At 43.1% G+C, this 23,338-nt stretch overlaps 1 protein-coding gene across 1 annotated transcript in view; it reads right to left on the reverse strand.

Annotated features, from left to right (window-relative positions):
• The window catches only part of rptor (regulatory associated protein of MTOR, complex 1), a 292,378-nt gene that overhangs the window by 129,368 nt on the left and 139,672 nt on the right, over positions 1–23,338 (reverse strand). The window contains exons 8-12 of the mRNA XM_055653834.1: positions 16,765–16,865; positions 14,631–14,775; positions 9,795–9,870; positions 5,601–5,702; positions 828–911 (exon numbers count right to left, since the gene is read on the reverse strand). Of these exons, the coding sequence (XP_055509809.1) occupies positions 828–911; positions 5,601–5,702; positions 9,795–9,870; positions 14,631–14,775; positions 16,765–16,865 (508 nt within the window). The remainder of the gene's footprint in view (positions 1–827; positions 912–5,600; positions 5,703–9,794; positions 9,871–14,630; positions 14,776–16,764; positions 16,866–23,338) is intronic.

Here is a 23,338-nt window from a genome sequence, read left to right on the forward strand (position 1 = left end):
GCAATGATCACATTCAAAAATGGAACGAATATAGAACCAAAACTGAACTTGTTTGTTCCAAATCAGGAAGTCTCATATTGTACATTGCTTAAATATATCCTCTAATTGGGAAAAGGGAAGAAGATATACCTTAAATTTAGCTTAGTTTATTGTCACGTGTACAGTGAAAAAGCTTTTCTTGCGAGCTAACCAGTCAGCAGAAACACAATACATGATTACAATTGAACCGTTCACATTGTACAGATATATAATAAAGGGAATAACGTGAATAATGTTTAGTGCAAGATAAAGTCAGTAAAGTCCGATCATAGTCCGAGAGCCTCCAATGAGGTAGATAGTAGTTCAGGGCTATACCTTAGCATAGTTACAAGTATTTGTCATATTTATCATGTTTGAAAATCAGGGTATCAGGGTTAAAGCCCTGTCCCACGGTACGAGTTCATTCCAAGAGCTCTCCCGAGTTTGCCCTGATTCGAACTCGGAGATTGACGGTAATGGCCACTCGTCGGTACTCGGGGCTCTCGTGGACATTTTTCAACATGTTGAAACATCTTCACGAGTCTTCCCGTGCTTACCTGCCGTTAGCGAGTCTTCCCGAGTACCTGCCGTTAGCGTTACGAGTTGCTAAGAGACGTCCCCGAGCTCCGACGTACCCACTACGTTCATTCTCCGTGCTTACCACGAGTTTGATTTTTTTTAAACTCGGGAATGAACTCGTACCGTGGGACAGGGCTTTAAGGGAGATGGAAAAGCAAGCAACCATCACATTCCCAAATTGTGGGATAAATAAGGTAATTGAAACCTTCAAAATAAAATTGTATACGTACTAAACTCACGGCCCAGGGACCCAAGTCCAAAAACCTTCCCAGCAAATCCAGTGCTCGCAATCGATGGACTTGACTAAGCAACACCTAGCAGAGGCAGAGGATAAGAAGTAATTAACAGAGCAAATGTGGTTTCATGTGGTGATTTAATCCGACATTGGGTGCAGGCAGCATTATCTACTCTACAGAAGTAAGCAAGCAGCATTATGGAGAGAACTGATGCCAAAACCACTGAAAAAGTGGTTTTACATTTTGAACCTACCATCTAACAACATTCTGCTCAGAATGAATGAAGGGTCTCAACCCGAAACATCACCCATCCTTTGTATCCAGAGATGTTGCCTGACCCGCTGAGTTACTCCAGCATTTTGTGTCTATCTTCAGTGTAAACCAGCATCTGCAATTCCTTCCTACACCATTTGACCAATTTTGCTCCATATCCCACAATATCCTGGCCTAATATAAATCAATCAATCAATCTTGAAAATAAATCAATTGACACATCATTCAGACTATTTCGGGAGCGTGAACACTTCTACCACTGTGTTTCAGACTTATGATCTTTCATCAGAACTGTGAAAGATTTTAATGAAAAGATATCGATCGAAAGCGTTAACTGTTTCTTCCCTCCTAGGTGCTGCTTGACCAGCTGGGTATTTCCATCATTTTCTGCTTTATTTCAGGTTGCTAGCACCTGCTGTACTATTAATTTTAATTACAATTCCGAATGCTTTGTGCCCAGAGTTATTTTATTCTTCATGAATTATGTATATGAATGGATTAAGTCACCATGATTTCTGTGCATATCGTGACTACTTCCTGCAATAACTCGTTAAAAATAATCTTATCATCCTCCTACAGAGTGAGCTGGCGGAGAAGAAAGGTGCAAAGATTACAATTTGGAATTGAGCAGGAATTAGGAACAGCGGGGAAGGAGAGGCAGGGTGATTTAATTGAAATATGATGAACTTAATACTGCAACACATTCATTTATATTACCGCAGAAATGGACAGTGTTACCATTCGTTGTGGTAACATTGGGTGTGCTACATCAAGGGACAGTGATGCAGATATGTGGCAGGTTGGAGTGGTAGAAAATGCTTACACTTGCAAGCATTTTCCAACCACACGGGTGTGAGTAACACCACATGACTCGAGTTAGAGGTGCAGTCAATCAAGAAGGGAGAGAGGCTTTTGGAAAACCAAACGGTTTGGTGGCATGGAAAAGGAGAGGTGACAAGCTGCAGTTTGGGAGAAGTGTGGAGAAGCAAGCTCGGGCAACGTGGCTCAGAGCAAATTATCTTCACTGCTAAATTTGATTTTTTTCTCCCCCAAGTATCAAGATTGAGGGTTGTGGATAAGCCCTGAAGGGCAAATTTTCCCACAGAGTAGTTCCATGTACCCACACAGGTGGGTACATGGAACAAGCTGCCAGAGGAAGTGGTCGAGGTGAATCAAATTGCAACTTTGAATAGATATTTGGACAAGTAAGAAAGGTTTTAGAGGATGTGGGCCAAATGCAGACACATGGGACTTATGCGAGTAGGAATCTTAATAGGGATGGACGAGTTAGGTCAAAAAGCCTGCCTCTGTGATATACAACTATGACTATAGGATTAGGCCCAAAAAGGAGAACCCTAGGGGGAGAGGACATGAACAATTCTGTTACAATCTGATACCAATAGGAGATTCAACAGGTAGAATAGCAGATAAGGCTTTCTGATGTCCGTGCCGTATCAGTGCCTTGCTGCACCCAAGGGCACGGAGGGGTGATATTTATAAAAGAGAGGAAAATATTTTGGAAGAGCAGAGTGCCAGAGTGCTGCACGTTAAATGCTGCTGCTGTGGGAATGTCATTTGGGCGTAAAATGAGTTCAGAAAGGTTGGAGTGTTTAATGGGGAAAGGCACTGGTGATCATTTTCCAATGTTCTATAGATTATGGATCAGTTCCTGTGGATTGAAGGGTAGCTAATGTTATCCCACTATTTAAGAAAGGAGGGAGAGAGAAAGCAGGGAATTATAGACCAGTTAGCCAGACATCAGTGGTGGGGAAGATGCTGGAGTCGATTATAAAAGATGTAATAGCGGAGCATTTGGATAGCAGTAACAGGATCGGCCTGAGTCAGCATGGATTTATGCTTGACTAATCTTGACTAATTTGTTGAGGATGTAACAAGTAAAATGGACAAGGGAGAGCCAGTGGATGTGGTGTACCTGGACTTTCAAAATGGCTTTGATAAGGCCCCACACAGGAGATTAGTGGTCAAAATTAGAGCACATGTATTGGGGTGGGGTATTGACATGGACAGAAAATTGGTTGACAAACAGGAAACAAAGATTAGGGATTAATGGGTCCCTTTCAAAATGGTAGGCAGTGACTAGTGGGGTGCCGCAAGGCTTGGTGCTAGGTCTGCAGCTATTTACAATATCCATTAATGATTTAAATGAAGGAATTAAAAGTAACATTAGCAGATTTGCAGATGACACAAAGCTGGGTGGCAGTGTGAACTGTGAGGAAGATGCTTTGAGTATGCAGGTTGACTTGGACAAGTTGGGAGATTGGGCAGATGCAGTATAATGTGGATAAATGTGAGGTTAACCACTTAGGTGGCAAGAACAAGAGGGCAGATTATTATCTGAATGGTGTCAGGTTAGGAAAAGGGGAAGTACAACGAGACCTGGGTGTCCTTGTACATCAGTCACAGAAAGTAAGCATGCAGATACAGCAGGCAGTGAAGAAAGCTAATTGTTGGCCATAACGAGAGGAGTTGAGTATAGGATCAAAGAGGTCCTTCTGCAGTTGTACAGGGCCCTGGCGAGATCACACCTGGAGTATTGTGTGCAGTTTTGGTCTCCTAATTTGAGGAAAGACATTCTTGCTATTGAGGGAGTGCAACGCAGGTTCACCAGGTTAATTCCCGGGATGGCGGGACTGTCATATGATGAAAGAATGTGGCGACTGGGCTTGTAAGCACTGGAATTTAGAAGAATGAGAGGGGATCTTATAGAAACATATACAATTATTAAGGGATTGGACATACGAGATGCATGAAACATGTTCCTGATGTTGGGGGAGTCCAGAACCAGGGGCCACAGTTTAAGAATAAAAGGTAGGCCATTTAGAACTGAGATGAGGAAAAACCTTTTCACACAGAGAGGTGTGGATTTATGGAATTTTCTGCCTCAGAAGGCAGTGGAGGCTGATTTACTGGATGCATTAAAAAGAGAGTTAGATAGAGCTCTTAGGGCTAGCGGAATCAATGGATATGGGGAGAAGGCAGGAAAGGGGTACTGATTGTGGATGATCAGCCATTTTCACATTGAATAGCGGTGCTGGCTCAAAGGGCCAAATGGCCTACTCTTACACCTATTGTCTATGCATCAACGACTTCCAGGATAGCAATCGTGAGATTAATTCACCAAGCAACTGCAGGACAGAATGGGCCAGGAAAATCTGTGTGTCCAATACGATTGAAGAGGTTGTTGCATTTTCAAGGACACTGGCAGAAATCCTGGACAATATGGGAGCAATTTTGTAAAAATTAGCTACCTGTAAAACATTCCATAATTGGGAATTGAAGAGTAATTTTAATGATAGAGAAAGAGGAGATGGTGCTTAATAAAAGTGCTGAAATCTGAAATTAAAAAAATGCTGGAAGCACTGAGTAGACCTAGCAGCATCAGTGGGAGAGAATGATTCAGATTTAACTACAAAATTTCACAAGGAACAAACACCACATCCTCCAAGTTACCAGATTCATACATAGATACATTACGAATGACACATGAATGATGCCGTTCTCAGCAAACTCAATATAGAATTATACTAAAATTAATAGAGCTTCAGACCAAATTGCACTATTATTTTTTTTTACGTGTACGTATGTGTGCGTGTGAGTGCGCGTGCGTGTATATGTGTGATATTTATATATTATATTATATATATATATATATATATATATATATATATATATATATATATATATATATATATATATCACACACACACTGAACTTTTTTTCTCGTTTATTATATTGTTTACAGTGTACTATGTTTACATATTCTGTTGTGCTGTTTTAAGTAAGAATTTCATTGTTCTATCTGGGACGTATGACAAACACTCTTGACCAAATCAGAAACTGTGTTTTATAGGCTTACAACCACAATCACATTCGACCCATTACAATAGTTAACAGAAAGTTTCTTCATCTCTGATCACATGTTCAAGGATAAAGTATACCTCACAAGGTGGACCTAACTAAACACTTGATCCTTCTTGCAAGGATCCAAGCAGTCGTCTCACACAAAGTTATTGATTTAAAGCTTCAAAATTAAAACTAAAAAAATGATATCCTTTACTTATCAAAGACACCATTGAATGATTTTGTTTGTACATTTGTCTCGTGTAAGTCACCCAATGCATTTTAATTTTTGAGCCTTAAAATAATGTCAGTTCAAAAAAATGAAATGAATCCATAATCTAACAACTTTCCTGCACTGCCACAGATTATTTCCTATTTAGTTTAGTTTCGACACAGCGCAGAAACAGGCCCCAGCCCACTGAGTCCGTGTCGACCAGCGGTCCCAGAACACTAACACTATCCTACACACAAGGGACAATTTTTACAATGAAGCCAATTAACCTACAAACCTGGACGTCTTTGGAGTGTGGGAGGAAACCGCAGCACCCGGGGAAAATCCACGCGTACAGACAGCATCCATAGTCAGGGTTGAACCTGTGTCTCTGGTGCTGTTAATACGTACTTTACACTCACCTGCAGAACAATTGGCAACTGTTCTGGTGGATTCCTGTTCTCAACACCCATCGTTAGCCACACCTGGAATGCTGTCAGCTGCTCGGCAAAAAATGGACTGTGCTGCAAAAGGTGATTGTCATGAATAGGCATCATCATATGGAATTCGCCAACACTTAATTCCACAAATGCTCCACAAAAACCTGATCTAATGAAAATCATTTCATCTTAAAAGGTTCTAATATACATTCAATACTTGCCTTTGAAAATGGGCAGGCCAAGATGAATTAGCTGGTGAGATGAGGAGAAATTGCTCGTCAGAGGGTGGTGAATCTGTGGAACTCTTTACCACAGAAGTCTGTAGAGGCCAAGTCAGTGGATATATTTAAGGCAGAGATAGATAGATTGTTGATTAGTATAGGTGTCAGAGGTTATGGGGAGACGGCAGGAGAATGGGGTTAGGAGAGAGAGATAGATCAGCCATGATTGAATGGCGGAGTAGACTTGATGATCCGAAAGGCCTAATTCTACTCCTATTTGCTATTCCTTATGACGTTGTGAACTGGTGGGGAATTAAAAGTTCTAAGAGGTTTAAGGGACAGTGTAAAAGATTGATTTCAATAAATAAAACTTGTTCCTTCTGCAGATGGAGTAAAATCTGATTATTATAGATTTTACTTCATTCAAAAACACAAATCCCACGAATATGAAGTATGTGTTAAACTTCAGATCTGTTATTTTAATACATTTCTGAATGAAGTCAACAACAGAACAGAAATAAAGAGACCATTACAATATTGAATCCTTTTAAGACCGATCTATTTAACACCAGCACCAAACTTGCAGTGTAAGGATATCTTAGGAAAGTAGGAAGGCATTTAACAGATTTTACTTGCTTTGAGAAAGCTTCGTAAATTGGAAGTGGTCTCTCGGGACGAGTGTAAATCATCCCAAGTATCTGACACTAAAAAAGATGTGTGGTAGTTTTCCAAACAAATAATAATTTGTCCCAAAGGGAAGAGGAGTCTTCTATGCCAGTGTCTGGTCTACTCAGTCATATGGCCACTGCGGCAGAGTGTTGCTCAGATACTGTTGTTGCAGAAGAACTCGTCCATCACTCATAGCCTTACATCTCCTCACCCTCCCCATCTCGTGGAGGTGATCACTGTTGTTGCAGCAGCCTCTAAGGCCAAAGTTTGTTCAGGAGGAATAGTGTCCGCATTTCAAAAATCTTGGGTGAAACTGATGTAAATGATTTGAGAAAAATGCTTTGATATTGGGTACTGATATCAATTGGAACTTTAATTCATCGCGCTAGAAAAGTAAGGAATCACTCAATCAATCCTGATGTTCTCTGCAGTCTGAGCTATGGCTTTTTAAAAAAGGCATGTAAATATCCCGGGGGATGCTTTTTAATCCAGCGAGTGTCGACAACTACACTTGCAATCGGAATTTACAGGAAACTATAGCAAGACATTACAAGGCATTAGGAAAATAATGGACATCAAGTCAAGAAAAGTAATCAATGACAATCACACTAATACTTTATTATCCAAGTATGTTTTGCAACAAACAAGGAATTTCATTTCCCAAGTCAGTCATACAAATAAAAAGCAACGGAACACACAAAACACATTTTAACATAAACATCCATCACAGTGACTCCTCTACATTTACTCACTGTGATGGAAGGCAAAAAAAAAAATATTCAATCTCTTCCCTTTGTTCTCCTGTGGTCGTGGACCTCCGATGATGGGATGATCTAGGCTCCCGTAGCCGGCAGCGTTTGGGCCCTCCCCATTGAGGCGATCAGCTCCCGCATCAGGGGGATGTCAGCTTCCCCGCGCCGGATGATTGAACCTTTCTCGGGGGTGGTCGAACCTTCCGCGACGTTGGAGCTCCCGACATTCACGGCCTCTCCCGAGACTGCGAGCTCCCAATGTAAAGTCTGCAGGCCGTGGTTGGAGCGATCCCAGGCAAGGGATCAAATCGGATGCAAGTCCACGCACCGCGGTGGGGCCCAAGGCCAGTCCGAGGAGGCCTCCAGCTCCATCGATGGTGGGCCGCACAGTGGCCAGAGAATGCGATCCGAAAATTAATCGCATCTCCGGCAAGGTAAGAAACTGGTAAAAAAAGTTTCCCCTGATCCCTCCCCTACTCCCACATAACACAAATCGGAGAACATTTACACAAACTTTTAACACACACTAAAAAAAAATTTAAAAGACGAAAAAAACAACAGACTGTTGGTGGGGCTGCCAATCGTGTGGCACCCCTGGTGGTAGATATGTGTGGAGGAGTTACCAAGACCTTGGTCTAAAAGATAGATTCAATGAAGTATGTGATTGAAAAGCATTTACAATTAAAGGCATCAGAGAATTGTAATGCAAACTATACCACTAAGGTAGGATTGATGAGCAGGTGGGATGCACCAGCGATAGATCAGGTAGTTTAAGCTTTGGGTGCAGTTAATATAGACATAATTGACAATACACCTGTTAGCAAATCCCTCACGTCTTCTCCTAGACACTGCCCCATCTTGAATAAAGTGGACCTTGCAAAGACTGAGACCTTTCTTTAAATAATTATTTTTTATTTTTGGTTTAGTCCTAATTCCTTTACCGTGCCCTTGGCAAACGTCAATAATAGTTCGAGAACACAACACAATGAAAGCCTTTTAATGATTAGCAGTTACCAAACTATTGCGATTTACCTGCCGCACCAACTGAATTAGTGGATACACCTAATGCACCAAACACAGCCATAAGTTTTAGATCATTGAGGTGGGAGAGGCATTTTAATAACCGACTGAGTTGAATTAAGCCTTCATCTCTTTCAGTTGGGGGAATATGTAGGAAACCACATCTTGGAATTACACTAGATTGGCTGTAATATATAATTGGACTCTATTTACACTACGCTACCTTGGGGAAGCAGCCATGTTAATCAAGGACCATTTATAAGAGCGGTGGAGCACTCTATTCCCCTCGGGTGGAAGATTCAAAAGCTTGAAAGCACGTACCACTAGATTCAGAAACCACCTCTTTCCTGCTGATATGAGACTACCACAAACACAATTCACACACGCTACATGTGTAGTTCAGATCTCCCAGCCTACCTCTTTGTAGTGTTTGCGCTTTTTTTTGAATCTGCACTTTCCTTGTAACTTCAATGCTGTAACACTAGTTTAGTTTAGTTTATTGTCACATGCACTGAGGTACAGTGAAAAGCTTTTGTTGCGTGCTAACCAGTCAACGGAAAGACCATACATGATTACAATCGAGCCATCTACAGTGTATAGATACACAAGGGAATAATATTTAGTGCAAGGTAGAGCCAGTAAAGTCCGATCAAAGATAGTCCGAGGGTCACCAATGAGGTAGATAATAGTTCAGGACTGCTCTCTAGTTGTGGTAGGATGATTCAGTTGCCTGATAACAGCTGGGAAGAAACTGTCCCTGAATCTGGAGGTGTGCGTTTTTACACTATACATTTTGCCCGATGGGAGAGGGGAGAAGAGAGTGATGAGGATGCGACTCGTCCTTGATTATGTTGCTGGCCTTGCCGAGGCAGCGTGAGGTATAAATGGAGTCAATGAAACGGAGGTTAGTTTGTGTGATGGTCTGGGCTGCGTCCACAATTCGTTGCAATTTCTTGCGGTCTATTACACTATATTGTGCACTCTTGGATTTTAGTCTTTGCACCAGCTGTTCTTGAGGAGAGTTTGATTATACTCATGTATAGTTTGGATAACACACAAAGCTTGTTTTCTGCATCTCAGTGCACGTGACAATAATGAAGTAATATCGATAAACATTGCCCCTCTCATGCCCTCAGGATAATCACATCCAATAAGTATTTTGAGTATAATCAATGTTGCAGGAAACCTACGAGACTAAGCACCAGGAGCTGGAAACCGATTTGGCGAGACAGCTTTTTCTTCAGCAGCATGGGTGCAATGGGCTTCTTTCCATGAATATCTTTGAGATTCCATGAATGCTAACAAATGTAACATTTCATTCAGTAAACTCATACAGTGAGTTGGCTCCAGCCAAACAACTGATGACCAATACTTGCAGCACAGTTAGAGTTATTGCTTCAATTATTCCACATTATATTAACCAAAACAACAATTGTCGGATATGTGGTGTTAAAGTGCTTCCATCTGAAGAATAGTTCATTATGACGAATGTTTTAATAAGACGGCCAACTCACCCTGAAAGCTGTTCCCTCTTCTATAATGGTGGGAAGTTGGGAAAGGCAAATATCCACAGCGAGATCCCAAGCTTGCCTGCAAAATGATTTACAGATACAAACATTAAAATATTTGAGAAAGAAAGGCATGCATTGTTCCATAGTTTCTTTCTTTACGTCCCTACTGCCCCCTTCGAGGTCAAGTTGATGATGAGACATTCCATTTCCACTAAATTGCTGGTTAACTAACCACTTCTTTGTGCTCATCCCTTCTGGCGCAAAATAGCTCCAATTCCTCAGGTGGCTTCTTTTAAAACATGCTCTAGAAGTAGTCAGCAGGTTAGGCAGCATCTGTGGAGGGAATGAATAGGCGGTGTTTCTGGACGGGACCATTCTTCAGCCTTAAGAAGGATCCCGATCCAAAACATCGCCTATCCATTTCCCTCCACAGATGCTACCTGATCTACTTACTTTTTAACCTACACTTAGTAACCCACAATTCAGCCCAGTTCAGCAATGATTTTAAAATTCTCTTCTTTGACGTTTAAATCTCTCCAAAGTCTTATGTTATCCCATCTCCGTAATTTTATTAAGCACTACAGCCTTCCAAGATTTTCTAATATATCCGCATCGTCAAATATTTGTCCATCCCTGATCACCTTGGTTTCAGCTACCAAGCCGCTCCATTCATATTCCATCCCAGAAACTCTCCACTTTCTTTCCCTCCTTTAAAATTCTTCAACATCACCTCTTTGACCAAGCTGTGGGTCATCGGGCCTAGTAATGCTCTCTCGTGCAGCCCAATGCCATGTCATAAAAACAATGATCCTATGAAATGCCTGCGGGCATTTTCCTATGTTCAAGGTGCTATGTAAATATAAGTTGTTTTTGAAAGGAAATGCGTAATTAGGACATCAAGCTGGCCAATGCATTACAAACAGCTATTTGCTACATCTATGTTCAGAATGTAATGGCACAGTACAAGTACACTATAAATCCTAATGATATTAAAGCTCTTAAAGAGGATAATTTTTTTGCTTGATGCATGCGTCAAAATGTAGACCAAATGCATTAAGCTCAGTCATAAATCATGTGATATTGAAGAGGAGGAAAAAAAACTGCAGATTTGCGTCAGATATCTGCCTGGTCTTTTCCATTTAATTCAAATAAACTAAATAACATGACGTGGATCCTTCGACATGAATGCCTGGCCCACTAATAATTGAAAGGACATTTCAATGTTAATTCTTAAGGCCAGAAAACTGGATTTGGTGGGGATTAAGAAACCAAGGCTTAGAATCAAATTTTGATCCAGTGCAGTGCATTGATGTGCACAGCTGTACACATGACATTCACTTTGGAAGCACAGACTTGGAATTACAGGGCCATGCACATTATGTTACTTAGGCTCGGTTCCAAAAATCCTAACGTGGATTTGCTGAATATAGACTAAACATTTAATCAGTCAAGAGTTTCATTCTAAAAACGCTTTCCTAAGCCTCTGAAAAACTCACATTTGTATTATAAATAATTAAGACCAAAAGGTTTTTTGACCAGAACCAGTGATGTTCGTGCTACATCAATGCTGGCTCTTCGATACAGCAACACACGGTTACTTCTGAAGCTCTCCATTGCCTCAATCCTGCATGAGGCCCTGCTTCAAACATTCATCACCTTCTCAGTATACAAAATGCCAGCTGAAATGTAGACACAAGAAACTGCAGATGCTGGAATTTTGCAGGTCGGGACCAGACTGAAGAAGGGTCCCAATCCATAATGTTGCTTATCAATGTCCTCCAGAGATGCTTCCTGACCCGCTGCGTTACTTCAGCGGTTTGTGTTCCGCACTAACTAAAACATTTTCACTTATCTTTTTTCAGTTTGATCAATTCAAATTCAGAAAATTGAAATGAAAAATGCTACAAAATGTTCAAAATCTGAAATGAAAGCAGAAAATAATGCACAATTTCAGCAACGCAGACTGCGTTTGTGGAAAATACAACAGATTTAATGATTGGGTTGATGACGTCGTTCACAACTGGGCAAGGCAGTGGAGATGGTAGAGCTGCTGCCTCACAACGCCAGAGGCCCGGGTTCAATCCTCATCTCGGGGGCTGTCTGTGTGAAGGTGGAACGTGTTTCTAGCTTCAGGTTCCTGGGAGTCAACATCTCCAATGACCTCTCTTGGACCCACAATACCTCTACTCTGATCAAGAAGGCTCATCAGCGTCTCTTCTTCCTGAGGAGACTGAAGAAGGTCCATCTGTCTCCTCAGATCCTGGTGAACTCCTACCGCTGCACCATCGAGAGCATCCTTACCAACTGCATCACAGTATGGTATGGCAACTGCTCTGTCTCCGACCGGAAGGCATTGCAGAGGGTGGTGAAAATTGCCCAACGCATCACCGGTTCCACGCTCCCCTCCATTGAGTCTGTCCAAAGCAAGCGCTGTATGCGGAGGGCGCTCAGCATCGCCAAGGACTGCTCTCACCCCAACCATGGACTGTTTACCCTCCTACCATCCGGGAGGCGCTACAGGTCTCTCCGTTGCCGAACCAGCAGGTCGAGGAACAGCTTCTTTCCGGCGGCTGTCACTCTACTCAACAACGTACCTCGGTGACTGCCAATCACCACCCCCCCCCCCCCGGACACTTATTATTTTTTATTCAAATCGTTTGCTATGTCGCTCTTCAAGGGAGATGCTAAATGCATTTCGTTGTCTCTGTATTGTACACTGACAATGACAATTAAAATTGAATCTGAATCTGAAGTGTGCATTTTCTCCCTGTGACCACATGGGCTACCTCCAGGTGCTCTGGTTTCCTCCCACATCCCAAAGCCGTGTAAGTTTACAGGTTAATTGAATGTCAATTGTCCATAGTGTGTAGGGAGTGGGGAAGTGGGATAATATAGGACTAGTGTGAATTGGTGATCAATGGTCGACGTGGACTCGGTGGGCCAATGGGTCTGTTTCCACGTTGTATCTCTAAAACTTAAAACTTGAACTTCAATGTCAAACTGCAGAGAAAGCTGGGGGTGGTTGCTCAAGGAGAATAAAAGGAAGACTGCAATAGATTGGAAACAAGAAGCGATTGAAAGTCACAAGTGCCGATGGTGCTGGATGAGAGAGAAAGATGCACAAATGTCTGGAGATTATGCAAATTGGAAGAGATGTTAAATGTGACATAACAAGAGAACAAGATTTTTTTTTAAATCTAAAAAATAAGGGTAGAATGGCTGATCATCTGAAATTGCTGAATTTAATGTTGAGCCCTGAAGGCAGTAACATGTCAAACCTGGAGAAGAAATGCTCTTCAATTTGTTGTTTTAAATCTTCATTGGAAGAGTTGTGAATCCAAAGGCAGAAGCAGGAATGGGGTGGAAAAAGTGACAGATGACCAGGAGCTCAGGAATATATTTGCAGACTGAATCGAGAAGTTCTGCAAACTCATAATCACCTTGTTACGGACTCAACAACTCGAAAAACAATGCCCTTTGCAAATTGGGTGAGGCATAACACAATCAGTAGGACGGACTCTCATTCCACTTATTTTAGCACACGAATGAAGGTTGTGATTCAGTGTGGTACAGTGGATGTGTTGGGCTATCACAGATGCATCTTTTGGATGATGCATTAATACAAGGCTTTGACCGCACTCTCAAATGGACTGACTGTATTCAGCAGCAATATTTTGAAGAGCAGACAATCTACCCCAGCACCCCAGTTAATATTTATTTCTCACCACCAACTGTGGAATATTTGATCATTACCACTGCCATTTGTGAGAGCTGGTTATTTTCAGACTGATTTGTAAGGTGCCCAGGGGGTGGGCAGACATCTTAACCTTCTTGAGTCCTGCCCTTATTCAGGGAGCATTAAAATTCAACACTTGAAACCAAGGCCTGGACTCCACTCTCCTCCAGCTATGAGCATTCACTAAGGAGCTGAGATTTATAACAATATCCATAAAAACCTGAAGGAAATTCAAACCATGACATCTACAGAAAAGACATGTTGAGTCATTTCCAATATTTTTTAAAACCTAGCATGAACTTTAATGCATCAACATTATATTTTGTTTCTTGGATAACCCATTTAGACTTTAGAGATACAGCACGGAAACAGGCCCTTAGTTCCGCGCCGACCAATGATCACCCTGTATACTATCTCTGTTCTACACATTAGGGACAATTTACAATTTTACCGAAGCCAATCAACCAATAAACCTGTATGTCTTTGGATTGTGGTAGGAAACCATAGTACCTGAGGAAAACGTGACCATGTGGTCACGGGGAGGACGTACAAACTCCCTAGACAGCAGCCGAGGTCAGGATTGAACCTGGGTCTCTGCCGCTGCAAGGCAGCAACTCTACCACTGGGCTGCCCTTTAGGTAAACTGAAGCTCTCAAATCAATCTATTGGGGCAGGAGTCTTTTTTGACATTGGTAAGGCCACCAGCATAATCAAGGACATCTCATCCCAGACACTCTCTCTTCTCTCCTCTCCCATCAGGCTAGACGTACAGAAGTGTGAATACACATACCACCCAATTCAGGGACAGGTTCTTCCCAACAGTTATCAGGCTTATCCTATATTATCGTATCACCAACAAGAGAGCGGTCCTGAACTATCATCCATCTCATTGGAGACCCTAGGACTATCTTTAATTGGTCTTTACTGAACTTTATCTTGAACTAAATGGTATTTATCGTGTATCTGTACACTCAGTGTGGACAGTTGATCATAATTATGCTGACTGGATGGATAGTCTTTCTGCTGACTGGAGCGACGAAAAAGCTTTTCACTGTACCTCAGTACACACCACAATAAGCTAAACTAGCTATCTGCGAACTCACCACATAGCGTGCATGTACGTCGGAGGCAGACGAGGACTACTGACAGGGGTACAGTTGTAGGACCTCATAATCCGTTCAGCTAAAAGAAAATTGCGGAATAAACTGGCAACCAGCAGGTCCTGCCGAAACAATTTTTGGAAGAGATCTATGAAAACAAAAAAGTTAGTAATGCTTTTATTGTTGTTTACAATATATTAGGGCTTTAAACTGCATGACTGTGAAGCTGATGACTAATTGTGCAGCTTGAATTAAAGTACTTTCATTTCATACGGAGAAACTTTAAGCTGATGGCGCCATGAGTGATGTTACACTGATGCTGTAAATTTGCATCTAATTTGCTTTTACAGAAAACCCTCACAATAATGGACCCCCCATATTGTGGATTTCGGATGTAGAGGACCGAGGCTCCAGTGCCACTCCACTTCTGCCAGTTATCTGATGAACTGGAACCAGGTGATGTACTTCGGGTTGCAAGACAGGAGAGAGCGAGCAGCATGAAGACGGCGTAAGTACCGGACCCGTCCCTGGCGCTCCGTGCGTGAGTCGGGAGGCTCTGCTGCTCCCTGGCCTTTGAATTCCCACTTGTTTAAACCCATCCCCCACCATCCCCCCTCCCCTGTCCCCCCAAACACCACATATCCTCCCTCACGGCCTTGTGTTGAAACTTTACTCCCCACGCTCGGTTACAGTGGACAATCAGCAATAACAGACACCATCCCCCCCCCCCCCCCAGGTCCGTTATAGTGAGAGTTTACACTACGTTACTTGAGAAGTTAAATCTTCTTCTTCTTATGGAGTGCACACACAAGATTAGAAGTTGTTCAGCCAGAGCTGAACACACTTCTCGGCATCAGTAATACAATGGTGTCTGTCTTGCGCTTCTTGGGCGTGGTGGTGGAAAGATTGGTGGAAACAGGGCCGCGACGTGAACGCTCTTTCCTTGACCCCGGGAAGTTCAATTAGAAGGTCGTACATGAGTGAGGGGTACGTGAAAATGACCCCCATTTTAACAAACACTGACAAAGGATACCAGCTACAAAAAGAAGACAGTATTGGACAAAAACGCTGGAGAAATTCAGCGGGTGCAGCAGCATCTATGGAGCGAAGGAAATAGGCAACGTTTCGGGCCAAAACCCTTCTTCAGGATGATCGGGGGTGGGGGGGGGGGGGGGGGGGGGGGGGGGGAGGGGCGGGTGTGGGGGGGCGGGGAGAAGAAAGGAAAAAGGAGGAGGAGCCCGAAGGCTGGTGGATGGGAGGAGACAGCAGGAGGGCTGAGGAAGGAGAGGAGACAGCAAGGACTAACAAAATTGGGAGAATTCAATGTTCATCACGAGATGCGACAGAGTTCCAGGTGCGACAGAGGTTTACCTGCATCTCCTCTAACCTCATCTATTGCATCCGCTGCTCTAGATGTCAGCAGATCTATATCGGTAAGACCAAGCGGAGGTTGGGCGATCGTTTCGCTGAACACCTCCGCTCGGTCCGCAATAACCAACCTGACCTCCCGGTGGCTCAGCACTTCAACTCCCCCTCCCACTCCGTATCAGACCTCTCTGTCCTGGGTCTCCTCCATGGCCAGAGCGAGCAACACCGGAAATTGGAGGAACAGCACCTCATATTGCGCTTGGGGAGTCTGCATCCTGGGGGCATGAACATTGAATTCTCCCAATTTTGTTAGTCCTTGCTGTCTCCTCCCCTTCCTCAGCCCTCCTGCTGTTTCCTCCCATCCCCCAGCCTTCGGGCTCCTCCTCCTTTTTCCTTTCTTCTCCCCGCCCCCCCACCCCCGATCAGTCTGAAGAAGGGTTTTCGGCCCGAAACGTTGCCTATTTGCTTCGCTCCATAGATGCTGCTGCACCCGCTGAGTTTCTCCAGCTTTTTTGTGTACCTTCGATTTTCCAGCATTTGCAGTTCCTTCTTAAACACAATATTGGACAAATTCAGGTAATATACTATTCAAGCCAGCCCACTGTTGGGCAGGCTGATTGCACTGTGCAAGATTGCAGGGAGAGTGGAGGAAAACAGTAATTATACTTGTGGAAGCAACAGCTCAAGTTTAAACAAATCTCCTTATGGCAATGAATGAAAAGCAAATGACTTATCTGACCTACCACTGAGAATGGAATAGACTTCTTACCTCTGGGTAATACATTCCACGCTATAGTGTCCGTTATGGCTGTAAAAATCCAATTGAGTTCTCCGAGAGGTGTTCGCCTGTCATTGAGTCTTCCTGGAATTCTACATTAAAACAAAACAACAGTGAGAATTGAATCAAGAAATCAGAAACTGCTGCTCAGATTTCAACATACAGTAGTCGGCTTTCCATCTCAAAATGTAACCAGGGACACAGCCCTTAAAATGTCCAACCATGCTAAAAATCAATACTACGTTGCAGGTGGGACCAGTAATTCAATAACCCGCTTCCATCTTTACTCAAGTATACCTGCGCTTCTTCGGTTCAGAGAATGTTTCAAACCACAATTATATAAACACAGCAGGCCCGAATTGGTCATTGTCTCTACATAGGATTTGTTTGAATGCCGAACACAAACCAAAGCTTTCTAGATGGCAAGAATGCTGAAAATGAATGGTCAGAACCCAATAAAATCATTTATTTTACAAAGAGAGAAATAACATTTGGATTGTTTAGTAAAATACAGTGTTCTGCAGTAGTTTAAGGCAAGAAACCGCTTTCTTAAGGGCCTGTCCCACTTTCACGAGGTAATTCACAAATTCTCCGGAGTTTTCCCCTGATTCAAACTCGCAGAATGTTCATTACTAGTCCGTAGGAGTTCGTAGATATATAGTAGCGGCTCGTTATGTTAGCCGTAGGTACTCGGGGCATCAGGTAAGTCAGGAAGTTGTTTCCAGCCCGTGATAAATGTCCACGAGTAAAAAAAAAGTCGGGATGAAAAATATTGCAACTTTTTACTCGTAGTTAGTTCGTGGGCAGACCGTAGGAGGCCGTGAGGATAGTCGTGGGTACTCGTAGCTCGCCGGCAGCTGGACAGAGAAAACAAGGTGAGTGCGAAAAAAAGCTTAAGTCAACATCAGCACGTGACCTCTGTCACTCCAGTTCGTGAGCATATTCGTGGAAGGTCGTAGGAGTTTGTAGATTAACAAAATCTTGATTTTTTTTTTAGGTCCTTTAAACTCGGCAGATTTTTTGGACGAAGTCGTATAAAGTGGGACAGGCCCTTTAAATTAACAGTCCTCAGACAAAAAGTGAAATATCTTTTTCATATATTTCCCTCGAATTTCCATGTCACATTCATTAATTACCACCACAAAGTTTGTTAAACTCTAACTGTGCAGAAAGAATATGCAGTACATTCTGAACATTTCTCTTCCAACTACATGACTCTCTTAAAAGGAGTGAGATACAGAATGCTCAAGTATTTCAGGGGTCAGGTAGCATCCATGGAGAATGTGAAAAAAGTCTTTAGCCCAAAGGAGGGTTCCGACCTGAAACATCACCTATCCATGTTCTCCAGGGATGTTGCCCGACCACTGAGTTACTCAAGAACTGAATTTTCTCTGCAAGCCCGCATCTGTAGTTCCTCCTTTCTACATTTTAACTGCAGGGAATACTTAGCAGGTCAAGCAGCATCTAATACAGAGGAAACAGAGTCAAAGTTTCAAGTCAATGACTGTTCATTATGAACTGCTTCTGGTTTCCAGCAGTGTCCCACAATTTCCCAACACAATTTCTACTGCATCAAGTCTACAATGGATGAACTAATTGGAATGTCTGAAGGCGTTCGTCTGCGTTCGGTATCATCATCTTGTGTTAATACACTGTCAGCAACTGGAGAAATTATTAATGTCAACTTGTCTAACATATCCCGAGATACAAGGGGCGGCACAGTGGTGCATCTAGTAGAGCCACTGCCTCCCAGTGCCAGACACCCAGGTTTGATCCCGACCTCGGGTGCTGTCTGTCTGTGGAGTTTGTATATTCACCCTGTGACCGTTATTCACAGAACAAAGAACAGTACAACACAGGAACGGGCCTTTCAGCCCACGTTTCCTCCCACATCCCAAAGACGTACAGGCAGTCACGATGGCGCAGCGGTAGAGTTGCTGCCTTACAGCAAAATGCAGCGCCGGAGACCTGGGTTTGATCCCGACTATGGGCGCTGTCTGTACAGAGTTTGTACGTTCTCCCCGTGACCTGCGTGGGTTTTCTCCATGATCTTCGGTTTCCTCCCACATTCCAAAGATGTCCAGGTTTAGAGATGTTTACAGCTTGATAAATGTAAAAATTGTCCAGGATAAAAAAATTGTCCAACTTTTAGTGGTACCTGGTGGACTCTTCGGAAGGCACAATGTACAAGGTACAAGGTTTGCAGGTTGTATGGCTCTGTGTAAATTGCCCATAGCATGAAGGGAGTGGATGTGAAAATGGATAACATGGAACCAGCGTGAATGATTCATCAATGGATACTATGGTCTCGGTGGGCCGAACAGCCTGTTTCCATGCTGCATCTTTCAATTGATTCAATTCAATCAATTCGTAACAAATCTTGGAATCTCTTTTGGAAAGAATTGAGATCATATTCTTGGAGAGAAATTGCAATGCCCAATACTGGTCAATTATTTTGGAAAGTGAGAAATAACATTCGGATTGATTTACCTTCAAAGCCAACGGATAGGGCAGAAATTGTAGCTTCAAAATCACTACAAGCAAATGAGGTCTAGCAGCTGAAAGCACATTGTGTGTGGCAGCATTAACCAATGCCAACCCAAGAGGTTTAGGTCAATACCAGCCATACCTCGCTCCCCTTTGGATTGTAACCTTGTCGTAGTCGGGGAGCTTGTGTGTCTCAGTGACCCCTAGACCGATGCCAGCGGGACATTCGCCTCCTGATAGGGTCTCCCATGCTGGACAGGTCGAAGGGTAGAGGCGAGACGAAGAGCAATCCACTGGTCCTCCAGGTTGGAGGTTGAGCACAGGGCTAACAACCCTGTCTCGTAAAACAAATATGTTATGGAAACAGCAATTGAAGGAATCAACACTACTGGGCCTGATGGACTTCCAGGGCTATCGACAGATGTTAGGAAATGAAAACAATGGACCTGACCTGGGGTAGTTTCCAGAAGCTAGCCCAGAACAGAGAGGAGTGGAGGACCTTCGTTGCTGCCCTACATGCCAAGAGGCTTAATAGGCAGTAAGTAAGTACCCATACCTGGCAGGCAGAAGAGACTTTAATGAGAGTTGTTAGTTAGCAGTTAAAAATGTTTAATCCTTTGGTAGGGTATATCATTACCAACCGAGACCCCTAGCAAGGTTCACCATTCAGGTTAGTTCGAGTTAATCCTTTCAAGTTCCGTTGACGTAGAGATGGTTGAAAGCTTCAAGTTCCTCAGAGTAAGAATCGGCAGCAACATATCCTGGACTAGCCATATCGAAGCAATGGCCAAGAAAGCACGCCAAAGCCTCTACTTCTTAAGAATACAGGATGACTGAGCAAGTCCCCAACAATGCTCACCAACTTCTACAGGTACGCCGTGGAAAGCATTTTATCGGGATGCATCACAGCATGGTTTGGGAACAGCTCCATCCAGGACCGCAAGAAATTGCAGAGAATTGTGGACGCAGCCCAGACCCTCACATAAACCAACCTCCTCCCATTGACATTTCACGCTGCCTCAGCAAGACCACCAGCATAATGAAGAAAGAGTCACACCCCAGTCACTCCCTCTTCTCCCCTTTCCCATCAGACAAGAGGTGCTGAAGAGTGAAAATGCAAACCTCCAGCTTCAGAGGCAGTTTCTTCCCAGCTGTTATCAGGCAACTGAACCATCCTACCAATAAACTAGAGATCGGTCCTGAGCTATGATCTACCTCATTGAAGACCCTTGGACTATCTTTAATTGGACTTTATCTACCACTAAATGTTATTTCCTTTATCCTGTCTTTATACACTGTGGACACCTCAATTGTAATCTTGTATAGTTTTTCCGCTGACTGGTTAGCACACAACTAAAAGCTTCACACTGTACATCGGTGCACGTGACAATAAATTAAACTAAAAATTCATTGTACACAGACCAAATCATAACACGCCACAAAGCCTCGCAATGGAGGGATCTTGAGGTCACAAACTTGGAGGAATACTCAGAGGAGTACTCGGAGGTCCATTGGTATCGAAGGTCATCGTGGACTTGGTAGGCTGAAGGGCTTGTTGCAACAAAGGGCTAAGAACAACAAAATATTGAAGTCAAGGTAATTAATCTCTATCACCTCATGCTTTGTACTGAATACATGCCAGCGCACCAATAACTAGACCAATCAAACTGTACTCGAACACCAGAAGAATTTCGACTTGCGGTTCAATTCTCATCCCCATAAGCAGGATAAATATTTTGACTGGTTGTCAAGCAACCAATTATGCTGCAGTTACATCACATGTCTGCAATGCAGCAACTCTGTACTGCCTTCTTCCTTCACAAATCAAAGGCAGCACCTTGCAGTGTTACCACTGGGACTTCTACTGATACAAGGTGATGTTATATTTGGATGGCGGAAGCATTAGTGGAATAAATTCTGCACAGAATGACAGACACAGCAAACTAACATCATTCGGATCAGTACTTTGAGTAATCAAGCATGTCCGAGCAAATCTCCTTAGTATTAAATCTCAATGTTGTCCTATCTGCCAACTTAGATCACCCTGGGCAAATGGAAAGCAGAGCCTCAGGGCGTTTGCCAGATACAACCCAAAGGTGGGACCCACTCTTTTGTAGACAATATAGCTGCCATAACCTATCTGTGTAAGAAAGAAGGGTCTCGACCCAAAGCGTCGCCCATTCCCTCTCTCCAGAGATGCTGCCTCACCCGCTGAGTTACTCCAGCATTTTGTGTATAACCTGCCTGTCATGTGTTGCCTTTTGTAAGAAAATCATTGTCACCTGATATTGTTAAGATTTCATACACAGTGTAAATTTAAATTTTATGTGTGCTTCCGTCCCAGAATTACAGGAGGTTCTCAGGCTTGGAGCGTTTAGTTTAATTTAGAGATACAGCGCAGAAACAGGCCCATTGGCACACTGCGTACTCGGTGCACAGTAACATTATCCTACACACTAGGTTTACAATTTAACCAAGGCAATCAGTCTACAATCTATACGTCTTTGGAGTGTGGGAGAAAACCAGAGCTCCCGGGGGAATCTCACGCAGGTCACGGGGAGAACGTACAAACTCTGTACTACAGCGCCCGTAGTCAGGATCGAACCCGGGTCGCTGGTGCTGTAAGGCAGCGACTCTACTGCTGCGCCGCTGTGCCATCCTAAACATCTTAAAAGTAAAACAGAAACTTCTTCCAGCCATCATCACAGCTGTTGCTGTTCGCGAGGAGTTTGCTCCATCTTGAAATTCTCAAATCGTAATATATTTAAGCCTGAACTTTGCGAGCAACTTGTTATGTTTGTAGTGTGCTGTAAATCAATCTGCTGCAAATCAAAAATATCACAATCTGCTTCCCATCAAAAATATCATAATGCCACTTAGTCATAAAACTGACTGGTGGGGAGCTATGCTATTTACATATGCTTGACTGTGTTGAGATAGGAAACAACAGACTTTGAAAAGCATTCCTGCAAATATCTGACGTTAAACTGTCTTAACCATTCAACATGACATCCTGTGAAAATATCCAGACAAACCGAAGATGATTCTGCTCCCGATTTTTTCCAAAATAAATTGGGCGATTCTTCAAAACTACGACAACAAAATCCTAATTTGGGTCACTTGAAAAATGGGGATTGTTCATAGGTTCGGGGGATAAGGAAAGGTGATGATAATTATATTTTATTGTCTCATATACCTAGGTATAGTGAATTTGTTTTGCATACAATCCAGTAAAATCATACCCTAATAAGCACAACCACAGATAAGTACACGCATTAGTTCCCAGGTTGCCTCCAACTTTCAATTTAATAGTAAAGTATTTTGCACAGACTGGTGTATTCCTTGCAGTGCAGGAAGGTGAGGGTTGATTTTATAGTGGTGTACAAAATCATGATACACAGAGTATTTTGCCCAGAGGAGGGGAATCAAGAACCAGAGGACATAGGTTTAAGGTGAGGGGGGAAAGATTTAATAGGAACCTGAGGGGTAGCTTTTTTTTTTTACAGATTGTGGTGGGTGTATGTAACAAGCTGCCGAAGGAGGTAGTTGACATAACTACCTGATTACTTTCGGTCAGCTCCATCCACTGCCCCATGCGTATTCTCATGGGGAATAATTACCAAGTAGACAGAGGAAGGTGGAAGTTTGCAGAGTTTACTTGTGAAATACAATTACTGCACAGTAAAAACAAACATTTGGACAGATACATGGATAGGGTAGGTTTAGAGGGATATGGGCCAAATGCAGGCAGGTGGGACTAGTGTAGATGGGGCATGTTGGTCGGTCAGGGCCGAGCGGCCTGTTTCTATGCCGTATGACTCAAACACTATGACTCCCAGGCATCACTGCCCAATGACCGATCAAATTTGCATTCCCAGTCCCATTACGTCAATTTCCAGCTCTTGCCTTCATTGAGGGAGGATCTTTGTGGAGCCTTCTCTTTCTCCTGCCAGCTGTTTAATTGCCCACCACCATTCAAGCTTCAGGAAGCAGACTTCATTCTTGACTTGGCTTTATTATTGACAATCGGACTTTGGGAATTTGGGACCACCCCTTGATTTAAGATCCAGAACCTGGC

Source organism: Leucoraja erinacea, chromosome 23 (genome assembly GCF_028641065.1).
Source record: "Leucoraja erinacea ecotype New England chromosome 23, Leri_hhj_1, whole genome shotgun sequence".
NCBI classification, from domain to species: Eukaryota; Metazoa; Chordata; class Chondrichthyes; order Rajiformes; family Rajidae; genus Leucoraja; species Leucoraja erinaceus.